General features: G+C 44.6%; 1 protein-coding gene across 2 annotated transcripts; it reads right to left on the bottom strand.

Moving 5' to 3' along the window:
• Positions 1-400: 400 nt before the first annotated feature.
• POT1 (protection of telomeres 1) lies at positions 401-22,675 on the bottom strand. 2 transcript variants are annotated; one of them, XM_078861027.1, is made up of 18 exons: positions 22,589-22,675; positions 21,934-22,044; positions 21,466-21,543; positions 19,772-19,886; positions 16,486-16,619; positions 14,612-14,905; positions 13,381-13,536; positions 9,342-9,514; positions 8,135-8,217; positions 7,896-7,949; positions 7,326-7,430; positions 6,756-6,912; positions 5,806-6,044; positions 4,787-4,922; positions 3,895-3,980; positions 3,680-3,777; positions 1,993-2,101; positions 401-1,573 (listed from the first exon to the last, which is right to left on the bottom strand). In XM_078861027.1, exons 1-18 carry the CDS (start codon positions 22,646-22,648, stop codon positions 1,461-1,463), a joined length of 2,301 nt encoding a protein of 766 aa, XP_078717153.1. In that variant the 5' UTR covers positions 22,649-22,675; the 3' UTR covers positions 401-1,460. The 2 variants fall into 2 exon arrangements, with proteins under 2 accessions (XP_078717153.1, XP_078717154.1); XM_078861028.1 differs by lacking the exon at positions 7,896-7,949.
• Between the last annotated feature and the right edge of the window lie 294 nt (positions 22,676-22,969).

Raw genomic sequence — 22,969 nt, 5'->3', positions numbered from 1 at the left:
CTGAACTCGATTTCCCTGTATAAGAATACGGGGAAACCGCATGGGTTGACACGGTATGGTCTGTGGACCCTCGGCGAATGTCCAATGCATTGTGCATAAACTATCCTGTCGACTGAACTAAGCATTACGCTTTCCCCCCAAAGTTGGCAAGCACTGTTAAGTTTTCAAGAAAAAATGTCTCGCATTTTTTAAAGTCACGCAATCTAATGCCAATTATTTTTAAAACTAAAATATTTTCTAACTTTCTTTTAACAATCGTAATTAGACTTTTTTACATATCTTCAGTAGCAGGTCTAGCTGTTGATGCAGCATAACTGTGTTCTGTCCCTGTGTATACACGTCATTTTAAGGGTTTAAACTTTAAACAATCGAGGCGTACACACATGCTCATGACGTTTTTTTATTGGCTCAACATACCAGGAGGGGGCAGCAAAAGTCTGTCATTCTGTAAACACATTTTTCTAAAAAAACATTAAAGTGTAAAACCTACTGTAAATCCATTAAGGTTACAGGCGTGTCTCGCTTAACGGGCGTTCTTTCTATGAGAATTCGCTATCACGAGCAATTAGAATTTCTCCCTATTTGTTCGAAAAGCTATCAAAATATTCGCTTATCTAGCGAAGACCGATGCATAAATGCGTCCCGTGGCACCAGGGGATGCACCGCAGGCGCAGCTGTTTGTTTACCAGCTTCGCTGCGGTGTGTAAACATCACCACGAGTGAGACAAAGGCGGCCAGGCGTGGTGCTGGCCACTCACCCCTCATGTGTGCCGTACTGGCCTTGATGGCTGCTACTCTGCTCACAGCACTTGCCCCAACAGTCTGTTCAGGCTATCGGGGGGGACCTTGCACTGTGGTTCTTCTCGTGTGGTGATAAATTCCATGTTCTTTATTAAAAAAATTATCCAGTAATTTGAATCTAATAAAAAAAAGAGTGGAAGATGATGGGGCCGAATCGTAACTTGGCTTGTAGCATGAGAGGAGTCAATGGGAATACGACAGATCGATTCAGATACTAGCTTGCCGAGCAATTTTCGCGAAACGCATCTTGCTGTTTACGGGAGACGCGCCTGTGTTAATGACAATTACCACATTTGGAAAATTGCAGTCCGTATCCTGGTGAAAAAACGTGTTGTATTCCCAAAGTGAATACCTCAGATTGCTTAATATAACCAATCACAAGCCAATGTTTGCATGGACGACCTGCCAACTTGATTCATTGTACCGAAAGCCCTTGGTATAAACGATATACAATTTACATTATCGACCGCGGAGAAGGAAAGTAAGAACAAGCCGGGACACATTTTACTCCGGTCTCGATCAGATCCCACCACACTTCACCTTCAGCCAGCTCTTTTGCAGGACCCATTTAATATCAGGTGAAAGACACGGGAATGCGGTGGTTGGGGGGGGACAGCGCTGGGTTATCCTCAACGCAACATCGCCTCTGCAGAGATTTGTCACTCGTCTGTGCCCAGCGTCGAGCTGAAGATGCGATAGTGCACTCTCCGCTGGGCTTTCAGGTTGTCGCTGTAAAATGACTTCAGGCAGCACTCGAGCCACGGGTGGTTCTCTGTTGGATGAGGAAAACGAATAAGGTGACCCACGTATGTGCCCAACATTTAGGTCATTTAATAACGGCACAAGGATCCTGCTGGAGGGCATGTACGGCTACTGGTTTATGGCGAGGCAATTTACAAAGCGATTGGGGCATCGTAACTTTCCTGCTATGCATTTACTTTTTAATAAGATTGTGAATAAGGCAAGTTGAAATAATATTCTGTTGGAAACCAGCCCACTCAAAAACGAAAAACCAACACAAATCACAATAATACGAAAGCAAAAATCTCATTCCGTTTCTGGGCAGGAAAACCAAAACGGCCATTTTTGCTGTTGCTCCTATTGAACTCTTCCGAAAGAAAAGTTGATTGAACACGGCTAACATTTTTCAGAGCGCGTTTCGAACACGGGACACGGATAACACGTGGTTACCTGCGTTACTATCGTAGGGACACAGCCGGTGCAAGATGTCCACCAGACGACGCTGCAAATCTTGATCCGCAAGCACCTCCTCTGCTTGTAGACCGCAGAAAAATATCTCCTGCGCAAACAGATTCGCAGTCATTGCTGGCTGAGACGAACACAGAAAGACTGCAGCTCCAGACGGAGAGATCGGTCCCACTGTACTCTTGCTTAAAACGCAATTAGGACGACCGTGGTGCAACAGGTGACAATTAAAAACCAGCGGTCAGGATCGGCACGCACACGCTGGCACACGTCACAGCACCTACACTTATCACCACCATCCCAAGAGTTCAATTAGTACTCTGCCAGCAATTAATAACTGTGAAAATGAGTCTTTGCGCGTCCCGTTGAAAGGCTCCATTGTTTGGCGATGCTGTGGGGTCGTACTTATGGCAACATGTATGTATGTATGTTGAACTTCTTTCGCACTGTACGAAGCCAACCATGCTAATCACAAGTGTGGGGGAAGGATAACAAACTAAACAAAACGTAGTTGTAATTAAATGAGTTTTCAATCTTGATTTAAAAGTGCGTAGCTCCAGTGGCTTACGAATATCGGAAGAGCATTCCAGACAGCCACAGAAGCGTACCTTAAAGCGTGTGATGCAGTGACTGTCTTTGTACGATGGTTAGCCAACATCCGCTGCTGTGAGGCTCACCAGAGTGCAGGTAATGGTCTATGCTCCTTGACGAGATCAGCAAGGTATTGTGATTTATTTGTGGCAAACGCATGGCACCCTCGTTGCTTGCCCAGCAGTTTTCCATTCAAGTTAACGAAGCAGCACTTGAGAAGCAGTAGCATGAGGCAGTACAATAATCTAATGTGACATTCTAATGACAACTGGCAAGTTGACTCATCACTCTAGGAATTGTCCTGGACCAGCTTAGCTCGAATTTTGCACTGCTTCCCAAATCATGCAGCCATGGTTTCAGCCCTTCCCACTCTGCCCTCTTTCTATGCTCCACAGCCGCAGGCACGCAATCACAATAAGAGTGTATTTTAAGGAGTGTTTAACGGAGACGTTAGTTAGGCTAGACTAGCAAAAGTTGAAAAAACACAAACAAGGTTCGCCGCTGCAGATATGGAGCGATGAAATAAACTCGTACGCAGTCGCTTGGCGGGCTCGGGCAGGACATGTCCCTAGAAGGGATGGTAAGTGGTCAAGACTAACGACAGTGGCAGCCAAAGGTGGATACACGCTCAAGAAGCAACGAGATCAGCTCGGGTTTAAGAGCTGGATGGAATTTGCATCGCAGGGATATTTATGACGGCAGTGGATTTATCGTTCCGGACGATGACAAGGGCAGTCCCCAAAACCACAGCCCTGACGTTGACCTCAGCGAGGGACGTCAATGTCCAAGCCCGTCTCTTCTTATGCACTGACCCCGTGGATTATCACGAGTATTTCCCAAGGGTGGCCCAGGTGAAAGCCCGCGGCACTGCTCGTAAAAATTGGGCACTCGAGTCTGGTCGGCCTGGCAAGGCTGCCGTCGTAATCTCAGCTGAGACCATTCACCTGGCTTGAGCACCGAGCCGGCTTGCTTCCCCACCGGCTGGAAACGCGGTGTAGCTGCCCTGTGAGGTGTAACCCGACAGCTAGCGGTGGGGGGGGGGGGGCGGGGGGGTTGTGGAGGGGATTGAGTTGCAACTTACAGCCTCGTCTGCAGCGAGCGAGGCTACGATGTCGCCCGTGGAGTCGCGCAGTTGGAATCTCAGAGTGAAGATATAGCGCATGGGTTGTATTCCCAAAGCTGAGAAGCACAGTGATAATGCAGTATGTTAATAATAGTGACGATGGATAAAAAAAACATGTTTGCCGAGTACAACAAGTTAATGGGGCTGTGATGGCAGCCTTCAGCGAGCACCACCTCCAGCGATCTTGTTCACGTCAAAGGATTTCAACTTCTCCAAGCCGCAAAGACTTCCTGCTCTTGGCTGACTGCAATCCAGACATCTGTGGGAAAACATTTTTTAATTGTAACTTTTATGACCGTGCTGTCGGTGTCGTGTCAAGAGAAGACGCTTTCAGGAACATCTGCCAAGCTTTCTTATCTACTTCCGCCCCCTGCATCACAAAGCTTCAGTTTGAACTCCAGGTTACCTCCCAGCCCACACCCCGCCCCCACACTCACCATGCCCCCTCCCCCACCTTCTCTATATAATTCCTTATCACAGCCATCTCTTAGACACACTGAAGCGGTTGTGCTTTCGCCACGTTGTCCCCACCTGAAGACGGACGCTTGTGTTGCGCCCGAAACGTCGTGATTTAATGTAGTTGTTATCATTATTTATGTATTTTATTTTTTACCTACGTGACTTTACCGAAAAAAACAAAGAGTATCTGCCAAGCAGTCCGACCCGTCGTGTCTGTGATATCTACAGTGGTAGCAGCTATCACAGAACTACTTCCAAGATCCCTTCAACTGAGACCTCACCCAACCGAGGGGGCGGCACTTGCCCACCTGTTGTTGCATGGAAGTCAAACTGATATTTTCAACTCTCAAAGAGCTGGAATTTAATAAAGTGGAAACCCAAATGTAATAAATGTCTGAGGTCATTCACCCCGGGACTGAGACGGTCAACTCAAATAACTGAAGAATGTGGCTTGACTGTGGGTGGCTGCCTGATATTTATGCAGGATCTTAGGCGGTGAGTAATTTTATTTTCAAATTGTCAACTCAAGAGGTCATCTAAATGGCACGACCCTCCCCCCCCCCCCCCCCCCCCCCCAGGGCGAGTGTGTGGAAGGTGCCGCTTGACCTGAAGTAACTCCGACTCTTTTTGATGACAAACGGAACTGGGTCATCGCACATGGTGAGAATGTTGTCCCGCGGCGTCACGGGGATGACGCACCCAACGTCTTCGGAAAGGTTTTGCAGTTCCGTTACAGCCGTGCCTGCAAAGCCTCGCAGAAAACACAGAATAAGCTCCCCGGACTGCGTCACGGAAACAATGATCGACACAGGACAGGGTTATTGCGTCAAGTCATATTTGAAAGAAAAAAATATATATACTTTTGAGTTGAAATTCCAGACGGGGGCTATGCGTGGTCGAGCAGCACGAGTCTAACAAGCAGTGTGGGTCTAACAAGCAACGCGGATCTAACGAGCAGCACACGTTGGGGGACCCCTGGGAGGTTAACATTGGATTTCCTAGAAAGAAACGGATCCCTGCCATGGGGATGTAAGAATTTCCACCACTGGCAAGGGTACGCCAAACGAAATGAGCACTGTAACATTTCTTGTTCGAGCAGAAAAACACTCTTGACTTGTTTTGTTTACGAAATTAACGATTAAAACACATTCCTGCGGAGGGAGCTGGTAGGAACGTTGGGTTGTTCGGTCAATGGCCAGGGTCAACGGCGGCGTGGTGTATTCCGCAAATATAGCCGACTGTGAGGGCGGGCACAAGCCGGCGTGAGTAGGTTAAATGTTGAGTTTTATAAGGGCACCACGGGGTGACCAGCCCCTCCCCTCCCCACCCAGCCCAACCCCTCCCACCCCCCACCCAGCCCCTCCCTGCACAACGGACGGACGGACACACTAATCCCCTGTGGGCTGGTGTAACCAGGAGGTTCCAACCAGTAATATGCCGACACAAAACTAATGAGCCTGAATGAAGACGCATACTGCTATGGGAAAAACCAAATGAAATTCACCAAGAACCTGACTAAAAATTCCACAGGATGTCCTCAACTAGCCTTGGGACTAGGACTCGAATAAAAAAAAAAGATGCCGACTAAATGAACAATGGCTGCAGCTGTGACGACGGCGTCTCACCTTCCACGAGCAAAGCAGACGCCTGCTTAGCGCCCGTTCTTCCACCACACGGCACGTAGCGGAAGACGGGTCTTTCTCGGCAGGTCCAGCCATCTTCCAAGGCAGCTGCGTCCTCCTCGGAGCAGTGGCTCCACAAGCTGGACTCGTGCTCCTTGCTCCTCTGCACCACCGGGTCATCCGGCCACGTGGCCAGGCCTTTGAGCACCGACGAGACGACCTCCTGGCTCGGGATGTCCCGGCTGACGACGGTGTGTGCAGGGCATTGTTGCACGAGACAAGTTTTAAAATGCAAATGACTTGAGCTTCATTGCTCATCTCGGCTTAGTGTCACGATGCCCGAATGGTTAATTCAAACATTGCCATTGCTTGCTAAATGCAGAGCGTGGGATTTTTAGCGACATTCGGGTTTGATGTGCAATATAATACAGTATTACTTAGCAGGCAAATCGTGTGCGTCCACTGGGTAAACTACAGTACACTTCTGCATTGGCACGAGTCAGTCCTTGCCTTATAGCTACATTACTTCCTGTAATAACTCATAGTAGGCTCATTGTACAAGCTTCAGGACTCAATCAAAGTAGCCTAAATCTACAGCGTGATGAGTGCGAACTGGAGCACTGCCTGAAGATAAGTCACAGTTCTGCCGAAGCATGACCTACAGTACTGCCTAAGTGGAAACTCTAGTTCCACCGTCCTGATTGCTTGGCACTCATCGCGGTCAGTTTTCAGGTGTTATCACGTGATATTTGGGGCATCGTGTCTGATGTTTCGCTCCATGCTGACAGCTTCTTCAGGAACTGTGAGCGAAATGTCAAGACATTATGCCGCTCGTGCGATAAAACCCGAAAATACATCAAGAGCTATATAGTACTGCCGTGCCAGGAGTCGCTAATACAGTCTTGGCGTGAGCCCCGGTGGTGAAAACTGTGTGAGCGATGCGTATTGCTTACAGGGCGTTGCACCGCGGGCAGTGCAGCCTGATGCTGCGCAAGAGCGACTCTGGACGGTAGCCGATGAGCCTGGCGCGGACGCGATGTTTATTCGGGACCGGGGCAGCCAACACCGTGCTCAGGGCAACGGCCTTTATGTGATGGTGGGCCGTCAGAACTGCAGGGCGGCGGGCACATTTGTGATGGTTGGGAGTCCGTGCGGCATGCGTAACACGGAGGAGTGGTGTGTGTCGCTGTTCGCGCGCTGCGCTACAAAACCAAGCGACTCCAGTTGGATTCCCGCTCACGGCCAACCCCGGTGACGCTTATTTTTACTGGTGCTGGGCATCCCCGAGGTCGACTCAACCTCAAATGAGTACCAAGTGCGGTGTGTAAACATCGCCACTGGGGAGACAAAGGCGGCCGGCCGTGGTGCTGGCCACCCACCCCCTTTGTGTACCGTTCCGGCCTTTATAGGTGCTCGCTAACAGCACTTGCCCCAATCTGTTAAGGCGACACGGGGACGTTTGTTTCGTACACGGAGGAGGCTACTTCTCCCGTATTCCCCCGAATCCATAGAGCTATGCCTACCGGTGGCCGAACGTTGCAGGCAGCGAGGTTCCGTGTCGTCATCGCTGAGCTCCTCCTGTGGACCCACTAAGCCTTCCACTGCCTCGCCCTGCCACTCTTCTGGTGCTGGGGATGGTTAAATGACACCAGTTACTGAAACCTTTGGCTAATGCACCAACGTGACATTTTAAATACTTCAGGAACTCATTCATTGCTTGACTGCAGAACGGTTAAGTAAGTGATCGTTATGTAACAATTCACGACCAATGGCGATTCAATGATCTCTGACATAATTCAGGAATGGATTGTTTTTCTAGTTTTTTTCCACCTAGTTTGTACCATAGTTTGTTCATTTTCTTTTAGCTTTAATTTGCTGCAGAATGAATGTGAATCAACAAAGCAATCCATCGTTACAAGCCTAACAAGTGGAACTCAATGTTTTTGGTTGTTAACCGATTAGGCATGGCATTACAGTGACATGACCCGAAAGTAAGATTACAATGACACCCACTATTGTGCATTTTTTTTTTCTTTAATAACTTAAAATCAACATTTTAATCTCATTTTGACAGAGCCCAGGTAGGTACCTACAAGAGCTGTTTGGTCTTGCATCTTCCTTGAAGAAATGTCCATCACAATGTGTATCTATCAAAGGAATTTTGGAATAAGCTTTACTACGTTATGTTTACAAATTTTACGGACGTAAAAAGTTAAAGGAAACTTTGACTAAAAGATTACAATTAGAAATCTACAGATATTCCACGACTCATGAGAAACGTCCCACTTGACCAAGTGGCCAGCATGCACAAGTTAGTTATGACCAGAATTACTTTCATCCGTGTCGCCTGCTGCTGCTAGCAGAGAATCTGTGAGCAAGGCATCTGCAGCTTCCTCTGCCACCTTTCCCAGAGCCCTGTGGTTCAGAGACAGGCATCGGAAGGAAGAGAGGAATGCATAACAGAATCAGAATCATTCTTTATCCCGGAGGAATCTGATGAGCTATGAAGCTCTTGTTCACAAACGTCCCGTAGGGGTGGGTCAGCAAGTTACATGAACTAAACAACACAAAAAACAATATTCAAGAGCAAGATAGGTTTGGTGTAATGTAACATTCCTAATAACCCTTCCTTTTTTTAAAACACTGACACGTGAATGTACAACCTTAGACATTGATAAATGTGTGTAATGACAGGGTGACATCTAAAGGGGTAATTACGGTCACGGCTGCATTACATGCCGTATTATAAGGGGGGAGTATCTGGGGTAAAGGTGAAAGGTGGAGTCAATCGAGAAGCTCCGGGAACCAGCCAGAAGGTTCTGGAAAGGGGGCGAGGCCAGAGGTGGAGCTTGGCCGTGCCGGGCAGATATAAGGGGGACCGAACCAGATGTTCGGGGCTGTTACGGGTCCTGGCTGCGTCGCTGCTCTCCGCCATCTCTTCTACGAGCTATGTGGGATGGAGTCGCCAAAAAGAAATGAATTAATTACGATTTTGACTTCCGTTTATTCAGGACCCCGGGGTCCCGCCATAAGGTTCATAAAAATATAGTTTTAATTGAAAAATCCTGTTAAGTTATTTTAAAAAAGAGAAGGCCATCCACGTGCACCGGCGTCCAGGTCAATTAATTATTGGCAAATCAATCTATTAAAAAAACTATTCTTTATTTTCCCAGGGAAGGCTCACTGAGCTATATCGCTCTTGTTCAGAAGAGACCTGGTCACAAATGATAGCAGTCAAATACTCTAAACGCGTGTTGATTCGAAATGTGGAAGGAAAAACCGGAGGACCTGGAGAAAAATCCATTCAACCACAGGGAGAAAGACATGAAAACTCAAAATATAAAGCAGGTGTCAGGGTTGGGATCGAACCCACGACCTCCAGTATACCAGGCGAGGTAGTTAACATCTCGCCACCGTGGCACCCCTTGGTGCCCTGTCGCAGGATGCCTTAAGAGGCACTGCAGGAGGGTGCGGTATAAATATTTAGTGGGGACGATGATGATGTCAAACTAGTCTTGTAGCTATGTCAGAAGCCATACCGATGCAGTGAGAGGAGCTCTGGGCTGTCTTTGGGGAGCGTGATGATGGCACGGCCGAAGGCGGTACCGCCCCCGTGTAGAACGAACTCCAGCTCGCCCTGGGTCGTATCGGACTTGTCCTTTGACTGCCGTAGGTAGGTGTGCAGGTTTAAAATCTCCAGGAACGACCCCAGCTGCACGACACGTTGCATGGGGAGGGATGGGGCAAGCACGCGTAACGACGCATCGGTTCGTACGTACGAATGTACGTGGTTGAACTTCTTTCGCGTGGTACGTAGCCAACCGTGCTAATCGGAGGTTCACCAACTAAAATCGACGCTTGCGCTCCAGGTACATCAACCCTGAATCGTGAAAGAGCTGAAAATGATTCGTGCAAAAAACTAATTATTTTTAAACGTTGCATTTAGTATAAATTACAATGCAGCCTGCAATGTCTTGCTCACGCCACTGCTGGCAGAAGGGCCTCAACTGGAAAGAACTCCCTTGAGTCACTATAGAGGGTATTTGGCCTACTCTTTCACACTGGGAAGACATCTTAAAAGCGGTGCAAGTACCTACACTTTACCCCACCCCACAAAACCTGCTAATTTGCGCGAACAAAAGTTCACGAGACGGCTAACAATAGAATATGGAATTCGCAACTCTAATCGTGCAAATTAATTGCAAAGCCGGGAAAAGGGGGGGCTGGTGGTGGATGAGGGGGGGGGGGGTTTGAGGTGAATCATAATAGTTACATGTGCAGGGTAGGGTGGGGAGATGGTAACCATCAGCCCTGAGACTGTTATATGCATGACAGAAATACGAGCTGCTACATTCTTGCTAAATGGTTGCATCTCGGAGAACCCCACAATAATAGTAAACCACATTGTCATGCTTTGTGTGCAACACAATCTTCTCCAGCAGGATCCACGATCCTCTGAACCTTGCTGGTAATACCCAATACTTGCATGATGTCTTAGGAGACTTTTGTTTTAAAATGCGCATTTAAACTTGAATTGTACAGTGGCTGAGTGAAAACTACAACATAAGCAAAACCAATAAAGATATATTGCAGGCCAAATGTAATCTCATGTAAATGGCTAAAGCCTTGCACATTGCGATTGGCATTATTTCTAGTGTCACTACGCCAATACGTACGTTTGCAGGAGGAGGCATGAGATATTCACAGGGAGATGCATTTCATCTCAACGTTCGTATTGCCTTAGCAACCACAATTAATGGAACGCAAACAATATTCCCCCAGTGATTTGTGTTGTCTTTGCAAACTGCTGTTCAAGGTACTGATAGTGACACTTCTTTTTATGTGCTGATTTCTGCAGGCACGAGCCTGTGAAGTGCAGTCTGTGCCCTGCAGAATAAATCTGCTGTCAGCGTATGATAAATGAAACCCAAGCGCTTTGATATTTAAACCTACGAGCTATGAAAATATTCATTTGCAACCGCATGCATAATATATCACCAGATAGGGACACCTAAAACAAGGCCCAGAATATAACTGTCAGTTTCAACAGCTCTGCTTAATAGGGATCCTTTATCTTCATGTCCAGCAGATGACGGCAAAGAGCCTAGGATTTGCTGGTGAGTCCGCTGTTGGCTGCATTATTAGTAGCCACATCATTGTATGACCAACTGCAGCATTGTGCTAGTTATAAATGCAATTTCTAAGAACACAAAGAACTATTGAATGCTCCATTAATGAATGCATTATTAGACGCAAAAAGAAAGCCGGCATTTTTATAAAGCTGTCATTAATGTCAATCTTTTGCAGATAACATATATATAAAAAATAAAAAGCCCTCATGACAAGGGCTTACAGCATCAAGGCAGTTTTGTGCACCGCTAATTAAAGATAGGCTCTCGCAAGACACCGTTTGCTGCTGTGATGGAGTCTCTAGCCAATTCCCTATTTAACCCAACGTGCGATTGCGTCGGCCAACAGAGCTTGCAGTGTTTGTGAGACGCACACTGCATCTGTTTCTTTATTCAGCAACAGCCCAGGGCATTTAAATATAAATGCTTTAAGCACTTCAATGTCTTTAAGACTATTATTGCGGAGAGCTTGATTTTGTGCGATGAATAAGAAGCAATGTTTTATACTACTTCTGTAAAAATGATTGCTTTGACATGACCTGCATATCAATCCGAGGTACTATAACAATACGTACATTCCAGATGAACTTTAAAATCTATGGCTTATAGGAACTGCAAAAAAAGTGGAAGTTGCGGATGTTAAAAGAGCAATTTGTAAAAGAGGAGGATGTTTAATGGTTTAAAAGCAGATGGAAATTTGCATTTGAATGGAAATTAATATTACAGATATCCAAACACGAAGTCTTTTTATGCGGTATTCATTTCCCATGATTACATTTTAATTAAAAACAAAACAACTATTAAAAGAAGCCCCACAAAACTTTAAATTAAGACTAAATGGTTTTTCATACTCGGTCCCATATGACTGGGGGGGAATGTGCCATAATAAATCCTATTTAAATTTAATTTCATGCCAGCCAGTCACCACACACACACATACAAAAAGTAGAATTCACGGCTGAGCTTTTAAAAAATCCATCCCGTCTGATTTCGCCAAACCTTGCACCTGCAACGGATCGCTTTGTCTGCGCTTTCATCTTTAGAATCTTATAAACGTTTTGCACAACATACGAGACACACCACCTCATGGTTAAGCAGATTAACAACAACGTCCCAGCATGAGAGCAACTCTTAAAAAAAAAAATCCCACTCCAGATATTTGTATTAAAAACAGCATTATTGACAGTGATGTAGTGTAAAATGGTATGTTCATTTTGCAATGTTAATTAATAACAAGGAAAATAAAAAATAAAGTATTATTATGGGAAACTGAGACTAACGGAAGACTTAATACTCCAAATGACCTTAGGCTTTAAACTCGGACCTGACCAACTGGGAAAAGGATTAGTCCTGGCCGTAATAAAATAATAAATATGCAATGTCTTTCATGTGACCAAGCTATTAGCTAGGGTGGGTGGGCCATTGGACGCCCAATTTCTTAATTGCGTAAAATTTCAATGTAAATATTTATTGAGCCGACCATTAACGTCATTATCCATAGAAAGAAACTATTCGCTCTTTTAGCAACGATTCATCACGTCCGCCAGCCGCCACTTGTGGGCGGCGTTGACGCTCGCCCCGCTCCTCTCGCCAGTGAGAACTTCATGGCCACTTGATTCCCCGCTGTCGACAGCGGGTGGCGGACAAGATTATGAAAGGGCCGGTCACATTCCGCTATGTAATGGCGATAATGTGACGGTGCTCCTGGTGAGCTGCGAATATCTGACGTCACTCTCACGCCAGGATGCTGCTCAGTGATCGCACTGGCCCCGATGCCATGAGCATCGTCGCAACCTGAAGTGGGTAACTAAATGCACTCTCTTGCTGCAATGGCAAGAAGGTACAAGCTGCTCAATGGGAGAGTCACGGTATGAAAGATGCTCCTCTCAGCCAATGAATGCCAACATTCAAATGAACAAGTTAAAAAGAATCACAACATTGTTGAAAATTCTCATCGAGCATTGTTTCAAAATGTAATTATTTAAAAAGGGTTCAATGATTGATGCTGCAGGGTTGTTTTAAACACAAGTCAATGCAGCTAAAATCCGTTGTTGTACTGTACTATGCTGCAATGGCTATGTTCCCTTCCTTCACCAACCCATATTAACGAGCAAGGTGAAGTATGGGGAAAATTAACACCCCATGACACACACGGAGTGGAAGATGCTCATCCAATAGACGATTGACAAAAAGGCTCTACGTGATCATCTGTGGTTTTTCAACTTCCGCACATAATCGGACACCAAAAGTTGTTGCTTTTCAATAACTCTGATGTATCCAATTGTATTCCTTTACAGAATAGCAATGATAGTTTGCCCAGCTATCCACAAATAACGATGCATTATCTTTTCATACTACTTGTGTAAGTATTTCCAACAAGGATGTGCGGTCTTAGTTGCAAGTAACAACAAATGTCGTTCATGATAATAGAAAAAAAAAGTAATCTCACCTGCAGGTCCCTTGTGGTTTTCGCATGGTTATCATAGGCGGCAATATCCACGACCAGTCCTTTTGACCGCTGAAGTAAGTCCGACCTTGACACCAGGATAGAATAGTCGATAGGAAAGCAGTGGATGGGGTAAGGGCAGTGTGTTCCGTCCCATACCTGGGGGAACAAAGCACACGTTCAAGCATCCACCACTGATACTCTTAGTTTTTTCGGTAAAGTCACGTAGCTAAAAAATTAAATAAAAATTTATGAAAATAAAATAATAAAAATTCACGACGTTTCGGAGGCAACACAAGTCTCCGTCATCAGGTGGGGCCGTCACAGCCAGATTTGCTGTATCATTTTTACCTACGTGACTTTACCGAAAAATACTAAGAGTATGAATCCTTGCAGTCACGAAAGCTTCAAATCTACTACATCCACCACTTAACCGGTCACGTGCCCTCCCGGGTCAACTAGAGTGCCCCAGCCCCCCCTTGACCCACTCCCACCTGCCCTCGTTACCCTCACCGTAGCTACACCACCACTTTTAAACTACCACACTCTGTATGTTAACCACTGCCGTCGAATGTACGAATTTATAATGATTTTAAAGCCCCTTGCACAAATGGACTAATACATCTCCGTAAGATAAGATTACCTTTTCAATTGTGCAAACCCCTTTGTTAGGAGGGCTTTATACCTCAAACTTTACAACGACGGGATATTTTTTTTAAACCTAAGATGCTGTACTTAAAAAACAAATATTTCCCCCCAATGTAATCCACATTGCATGATCGGCGTTATGTTACGATAAAGTACCTACAAAGATCTCTCGCAACCCCTCATCGTAGGGAATGGCTCACGGAAGCGGATGTCGCTCAGCTACCTCGGACATCTCTTCGAGGGATCTCCGAGCCAGTGCAGAACACTCTCAGCTGCTCTGGCATCAAGATTCATGTTTGTCATATGAAAGTCAAACCGATGTTTGATTCTCAGAACTGAAATTTTGCCAAATTAAGAGCAGAACCAATGTAAATGTGAAGATGTTTTTTTTCGTGCAGTCGTTGGTGACTGTGTTGAGAACCCCCACTAATACAGGGCATGAGGACAATGATACATCACAGGTGTCTGAAACTCTGATTATACCGCAGAATCTCATTGGTGCGAGCTCAGATCTTTGAGCCACCCAGCCACCTCAACTAAATTCATGCCGAAACCTACAGCTAAAGGCTCTGCTGATCACCGGCACCTTGAGAATGGTCGTCCTGTGGTCGACCACGGCCTTGGCCACGAGTTGACACCGAATATCCAGGAACTGGGGTGGCTTGACTTCAGAGAAGCAGACACCGTAGGAGGGTGACACAAAGCGCTCGGACGCCCACTGACGGAGAGCCAGCAGGATCGTGTGGTCCACGGCTGGGTTGAGGTGGTAGTTTTTAGTGGTGGAGGACGGTTCCATTGAAGCGCCCATTTGACCGCTAAACACAAGCGTCGAGAACCCGGGGCTACTGCTGCCCTGCAGCACCCCTTGGTATAGCTGGACCTGCACAGACGCAGGCACACACGCGGGCGTGAGCAACGATGTCAAGCAAATGAGAAAGCGAGCCGACGTGGGCGCTAACGCGTCGCGGCAGTGCGGACGATTCATTTGGGAATGCGAGCACAAAACACGTGTCGCGGGAACACCACTCTCCAAGCTGTGAAACCTCATCCTGCCGTCCTGTCAAGGTGAGTAAAGTAAATCAGCACCGCGGGCTAAACAACAGCAGCAGCAGCAGCCGGTGCATTCGTTACTAAGTGGTGGTGATGTTACCATGGGGCCTGTGCCAAACTAGGTGCACTTTGAGACCACATCAATTGGCAAATATGGACGTTTGGAATATCTCTCGGGGTGAGGAGGAGGAATAAATAAGTTGAAGCCTCAGCAGGGGTTAATAAAATTGACGTCTGGGAGGTGAAACTGAGAGGGAGATGGAGATGTATAGGACGCGGTGGAACGAGATACGAGGACAGTGGCTGTGAGGCACAGAATAGAAGCTCAGAGGAAGATCTGAGCAGCGAACCCGATGCAATAATGAGACTCTTAGCTTCGTAGATGTAAGTCTATGGATCTCTATGTAAGTGAATCTGTCTCTATGTAAGTCTGTATCTGTAGTGGACTATTGTAAGCCTGTGGTTCTGAATGTAAGTCTACACATCTCGATGTAAGGATAGCAGATGTGACGAGAGAAGAGGCGCAGAATAGACGCGCATGGAAAAAATAAAATCTGAGCAGCAAACCACATGCAAGAATGGGACATTTTGGTTAGAAAAAAAATTACAAAGTGGCAAAGGCTCTCTGGCAGGGGAGTCATGGGACACATCCGGATGTTATGGGTTCATTTAGCTAGTGACAGAAAAACCCACTTACTACGTATGCCTGTGCAAGCGAGCACAACAAACGTGCTCACAAGCTCACAGACCAAAATACCATTCTACACCCGATTTACCATCGAAAGCAGAAGGTGCTTATTTAACTCCAAGCTTTGCATAGCCCGGTCTGGCACAGCAGCTTGTGCTCAAGCTATGCAACCTCGAGAGGCCAAGTCTCCATTATCAGAACTCAAACTAGAAACAAAGCGACACTGACAACAACGTAGTTTTTGCCGTGTGGCTTAAGGGATTTAGAGAACACTTAAACGACAATGCAACCTGTAAAAAAACTATTCCTCTCGGAGGGCACAAAGTATTTTCACGAGATCAGTTAAGCGCCAGTAAGCGTGTAACTAGACCGTACTTAAACAACTTGTGGGCACGAAGCATCGTCTCTTCGTGTGCATTTAGGTAACCGAGCATGTGGAGGACATTTATCCCCTCCAGCCAAGGCAAACACCCGTGTGTGTGTGTGTACACAACCCTACCAACAAATACAAAAAAAATGCACTGTAAATGTGTTAAATATGAAACTGGTATAGACCACAAGACTTAGTCATGTGAAAAGGAGTAATGACCTTTCTGATGTATTACCATCTCCCGAGTACCTCACAACCTAAGCTTACAATATCTAATATTATTCCCAGCAGTCTCCCAACAAAGCACTAATCAGCGCTTTCAGAGACACGTGGTATTCTTTGTGCCGCACACCTTGAGCCTGTGCATCCTCACGATGTCTCCGACGCGTGTGACCTGTGGCAGCTGCTCAGGATGGCCAAACAGCATGCACCGGAGCCCATGCTCTGGCTTGCTCTGGTCTACCAGCGACAGTATCATGAAGTGATCTGAGGACAGATAAGATGGCAGTGAATTTAACACGCAGGCTTTCGCGACCAATATTATTCATAATATAGGTTTTTGGGTCAGATCGCGTTATTTATAAATGTGTCGTAACCCTCCACCACCCGACACAGCAGTGAACTTTTGTTTAGTCTTACATTTATTTTTATTTGTTACACGGATTATCCTTTTTAGTCAATTGCCCGGCTATTTTACAAGGGAGATCCGTGGTGTGTAAGTACAGCGGCAACAAAACACAAAACATAAATATTGCCGAGAATTAATAATTTTGTTGGTGGCAAGGTACACTCATAACATTTTCTGTAATTAATTCTATTGGATGGCAGCATGATTTTGCCGTCAGCAATGCAGAGAAAGCGGATGGTCAAGAATATTGGAATCCCACACACTGGATGAAATGTATTTGGGAGGAGATGGAACCGATGAAATCAGCTCGCGTGCAGATCGATTGTTATATAATGGGGTCGCACTTTGTAAGCCCTTCAACTAAGCAGTTGACCAAGTGTGGCTGATGGTGATGAAGCTACACGCATACAAATATGCCCTATAACTGTACATTTTGGCAATACAATGTAATCTCTTACCCCAGTGCATAATGGATTAAGAAGAATGTGGCTCACAAACAAGCCTAATGATGAGGCATGCAAGGATACACATAATTTAAAATCGTTTCGTGAGGCCATATCAATCAATTGTGCATTTCATGAATCAATTAACGTTTTCTGAAAATTATACGCAATTATGTGCTAATGCTACGCTTAGAGAGCCAATGGAGTGAACGAGGCAAAGAAGACGGTGACTATGGGACACGAAAAATAATCGATTCTTAAACCCTTAATCGTGACAATTATTGTCATCGTGGGGGAGGATGATATTTATGGGGTTTTTTGCACTTGAAGAACAGTGGACCAGGAGCTTGGATTGAATCTGTGATGGTACCCTGACTGTGTATTTGCCTCCTGGCTCTTAGGCTCAACTATAATTAATGACATGGAAAGGGAAACTATTATTTAATTTTCAACAAGACAGTTATATTCTTGTTTCTTTGGGTAAAGTCACGTAGAAGGGAAATCATAAAAATAAAACAATACATTTGGATTATTTGCCTTCTACGTGATAAAATAAAACAATACATTTGTATTATTTCCCTTCTACGTGATTTTACCGAAAGAACCAAGAATATGAATCCCTGCAGTCACGAAAGCTTTAAATCGAAAGACAGTTATACTCTTTCTGAAACATATTTTATTTGTTTGCAAGGTGACTTGGGTTTTATTCAGCCTTAATTTATTCAACAAAGGATTCAGCTCTGCTTGGGAGCAATTTGCATCGAATTCAACAGAAACAGTATGACCAAGCTTGGGACGTGAACCTGGCAAGGGATTTTCACTAATTTTCCTAACTGGAACAATTTGCGTAATTTTATCTGGTTGCAGCCAATAAAATCAGCAAATGTAAGATTACTAACAAAACGTACTTAAGTCTTTACATCTTTAAACTTTCTGAAATGAATGGTAAATTGATTTTAGCATTTTAAAAAGTACTTTTCAATAACAATCAACATTAACATACAACATAAAGCCTATGACCCAATTGCAGACAGTTTAACTTTATGAGGAGTGTAATTTGTGCAAGCCGATTAAATTATTCTCTTGATGGAATATAACAAAAAAATAACTGCATTGTGACAATAGGTTTCCCCCTTTTTTATGGCAACAAAACAGATGTTAAGATGCTAAAACACCAAACTGAAACCTTTAATCAAGGAATCATGTCTGCATTAACCACAAAAAACATAATATATGCATTGTCTTTGAAACTGATTGGTCCACACCAAAGACAGCTTTCTTTGGAGCCTAGTCTCAAAAGGTGTTAGACCAGAGGACGCCTTTTGGCATCTTAACACCTGTTTTTTTGCCAGAAAAAAGGGGAAAATCTATTCTCATATTTTGGTACTGGCAAAGGAGGTCCCATGAAATAACTGCATTATTAGACAAAGCTTAAATAACTTTATATTATCAGTTGATGGCTGTCCTTAAGAAATGCTTCTTAAGAATAACTCAATCTATTTGAATAATATAACAAGCTCTAATATACCATGCAGCAAAATTTCCGTAGTAGTTATCAGCAACTGCTAATGAAACCAGAATCTTACCCAATCAATTGTACTTACTGAAGCGTGGAGTTATATTCAGTGGCCCACGTCTTATTACTGCCTCACCTAATTTAATATTTTGCATTTAATTAAGTCAAACGACACGCATCTGGAAAGCCCCGAGTCAAAGTGTGAAAACAGCTCCTAAATTTAACACCCGCCTTGGCCGCTCTGTTAGCCCACAGGGCCGGAACCTCAAGTGCCGCAAAACTGTCAAGAGCGGGGTGGGTGGGTGGGGGGGGAGGCAGCCAAATTAAACGACAGTGTCAACTACATTTTTAGAGCGCTACCACGAGTGAGTGTACGAACACGAGCCCCGTTTAAACATTAGGTGTGTCGCGCGAGGCTCCGACAAAGTCCAAAATGTTAACTTGCGATGCCAGGATAAGCATCTTCATTGGTAATAGCGCTGGAAGATATACAACGTAAAGCCCCGTGACCCAATTCCAGATTTACTTGGTGAGAGAAGTGTAATTAATGTATACCACAAAGATATATATTTTATGTATCTAAATATATTACATGCATATAATATATGATAAATATAAATACATGTAATATACATGTCAATATATTAATATATTTAACGAAAATATTTATTATTTTACGCAAAAAAACATCAACTGTGACAAATCAGTGCCGAGTTCACCCGTGGTTCGTCCTGTATTCTGGCAGCTGTTGAAATAAAGATTATTTTTAAAAATGTATTTAAAAAACCTAAATAAGCATTCGTATTTTCATTGAGATGTATAAATTAACCAAAATAGGTGTCCAGCCAGTTTGGAAACCAAGAAAACAACGGTAGATCTGGGTGACTTAAACCGAAGCACAGATTGTACCAAAAACCTTACATAACGCCTTCTGAGTGTTCTGGGCTGAAAGCTACAGTGTACAATGGTTGTTAAGAGTGTGTTCGGGGGGCTCAGCAAAGACGAGGATGAGCGCAATTATGACACGAGCATGCATGGATTTTTGGCTTGCCTGTGCCGTTTGTGGATGTCGGAGGCCTGAAGAACTTGACAGCAGCATAGACGTTCACCACCATGCCCTCTCGAATCTTATCGATGGTGACGTATGTGTAGCTTACATCCGAATTCTGTCGGCAAAAGCAACAAATGCATCATGACGAGACACGAAAGGTTTTGATAGGAAAAAAAAAAATCCTCCAGCATTACATTTTCATCGTTGTTCATATCACCGGCTCACACACAGCATCCTGCAGTGCTTCGTAGGCTGCCATGTCCTATTGCCATCGCTGTCTGCCTAAGAAGCTGTTGTGATGTCAAAGAAATTAACATCTACATGACCACTCGGCTAGTTTTTCCAGGGTAGTATTACTGCAGGACTAGCAATATGTAATGTTGAGTCATTATAGCAGCATGCCGCCGGACGTTTTTTTTTATCAATGGGCCCTACCCTGGATGAACAAAAATAAACTAAACAAGGCTCATGAGATTCACTAAAGCTAACCTATAAACGTTTACAATGGAGCAAATTTTATTGATTACAATGAGTGTTTGATTTATATTGTGCTGTGTTGGAAGAACACCAACTCAAGAATTTAAAATTGTACAGTTCTATAGTCTAGATCAGGGGCGGGGAACGTCCAGTCCGCGGGCCGTATAAGGCCCGCGAAATCATTTGGTGTGGCCCTGCCAAGGCAACCGCAGGCGGGACTCGAAATTCAATAAATCTAGGAGCAAATCTGGAAAAGCAGTTGCGAGTAGCAACATCATCAATACCAGCTAACATCACACGCCTCGCCAAAGAGAAGCAGTTCCAGCCATCACATTAGGGGTGAGTTAGTTGATAATTTTGTATGGCCCACGAATGATGTTATAAATATTCAAATGGCCCTTGGCAGAAAAAAGGTTCCCCACCCCTGGTCTAGATAATAAAAATAATTGCTTCTTATGACGTTAAGTTAATGCAAGATTTCTCACAATATACTCCAATATTATCTCCCTGAATGTGGGGGTTACTTGCCTGGAAAATGCTGTGTTGGGCAAAACCACGTTCAACAACTAATGGTCCTCATGGGGAAAACAGGGTTGCATTCCTTGGTCTGAAATTATCATCTCCTCTCTCTTTGTTTAACTTATAATTCTACAGGATTATGACAAGTAAAAAAAAAAGTACACATAACATGCTTGGAATTCAAATAAATTTGGGACGTAAAATTAACCAAAAAAAGTTTAACTGAAAATGTTTATTTTACTTACGGTGAATGATGGTGATTATGATGGTGAAAAGAATGTTGATGGGGGTGTTAAAGGGGGGCTTACGAATTGAGTGACACTACATGAGAGTGTTGGGGAGGGAAGATGGCAAAGAGATATTCATCCGCAGCATCTACAAGCGGACCCCGCACTACTCGTTGCTGCGGAGATGAGAGTCTTATCAGCGCCAAACCGCGTAGAGCCAAAACATCACCGCCATGTTCCGGAAAACGTACCTCAATGAGTAAACCGTGCATAGCTGAAACACGCTTTCCATAAAACAGCATTTGGCAAGGTATGAATGCATAACATTAAAATATTTTTACAATAATCCCAACTTGCCATGAACATAATTAGATTTTCGTAAATATTAAAGCAGACAACTTAAGAATTTACATGCCAGAGTAAAGGCCGTATGTAATGTCTCGCAGTCACCGACTTTGCACAGCAGCATACCTTGGCTTTCCTTTTGGTCGGCGGACTCGAAACGTCTGCATTGTTCACAAGTGTTGTGGAAGACGTGGGTGGAGATGTCTAAAGGAAAGATTAACTCATCACATTTCAGTGAAACATTTTTTTTCCAGCAGTTGACATATCACACAGTCTACACGGTGGAATGTATCAACTTGCTGAGCACATCTCAAATATACATTTCATTTGCACTGCTGAAGGCCTCCCACCAATATGGGATTGACCATACTTCACCACTTGTACAAGTGCGAGTTGCTGAAGGAAGGAGGGGGCCCAAGACCTGTCGCCGGGTTCATAATGCAGCATCCGAACCACTGCGCCACCGCCTCACCAGTATTTTATTTATAAAATATTACCGTATTTCATTTTTTTTAAGAAAAACCAAATGTCGAATAATGTAATCGCACATTTTGGTTCAAGGTCAAAAGTGCTACGTGCGGCCTCGGCTCTCACCCAGATGCAGGAGCAGTCGTCATTGCTGAGCTCCAGCTGCAGACGGTGGCGCCCATCTATATTTGCATGTGGCGACTTGTCCACCAAGAACTCCGACAGGGCCACCACGTCCTGGTGGCCAAAACACACGGCGGTCAGACGGGTGGCAATGTGCCACGCGCAGTGGCCTTGACAACTGCCGGCGTTTACAAAAGTGTGCGTGTAATGCCAGGTGAATTACAATTCTTACGCTCACAATACAAAGCGTCAAAATTGCGTCAGACAGCTTGGTAATACAGTATAGGTATTTAAGAGGTATATTTTTCGGTCATTGCTTTTAAGGGCAACTATGCCACTCTCAAAAATCCACAACCATTTGTCGACAACTATGAACATGCTTTAAGTTGCTCTTTGTTGTTCACATGACACCTTTCAGCGCTCTTGCATTTGAAATAATCACCGAAAATGCACTTTTGAACCTGGATAGTGCTTGGGATAGATGACCACCATGCACAAAAAAGTGTTGTAGGCTGCTGCGGGGCTACATTTGGCAAAGGGAAGTGTGGTAAAATCCACTGTTCACCTTCACCAATCTGTACTGAGAACCATGATTCAGTATGATCAAATAACCTGCATCACAAAAGTGGAGTACATGTACATTATTTTGTGAACGCACCCCATCATTCAAAGCTTTGTCACTCTCAAGGGCCAGACTTCCAAAGATGAACACATTCATGGCTTTTCCATCAGCCGTTGAAGGTCCGGCATCTGAAAACATCACAAAGCACGAGAGAAGCAAGCTTATGTTTACGTATATAGAGTATAGCATTACAGGATTTACTGAGCAGATAGTAGAGCTGTTCATTACAAAGGCTTGATATTTTACCCAGAGCTATTTTAAAGTCACTTTTTATTAGGTGCGTGTAATGATGTGGTTGAGCGCAGAGGAAAATGCAAAAGTGGCACATTTGAAGGCTAACTCAAGCACGACACAATCAAGCAAATACCATTTTCTGCAATATTCCTAACAGGCAAGTGTCTGGATAAGGAAACTTTT

This window comes from Lampetra fluviatilis, chromosome 11, assembly GCF_964198595.1.
Source record: "Lampetra fluviatilis chromosome 11, kcLamFluv1.1, whole genome shotgun sequence".
NCBI classification, from domain to species: Eukaryota; Metazoa; Chordata; class Hyperoartia; order Petromyzontiformes; family Petromyzontidae; genus Lampetra; species Lampetra fluviatilis.
This window is presented reverse-complemented; position numbering and strand designations above follow the sequence as displayed.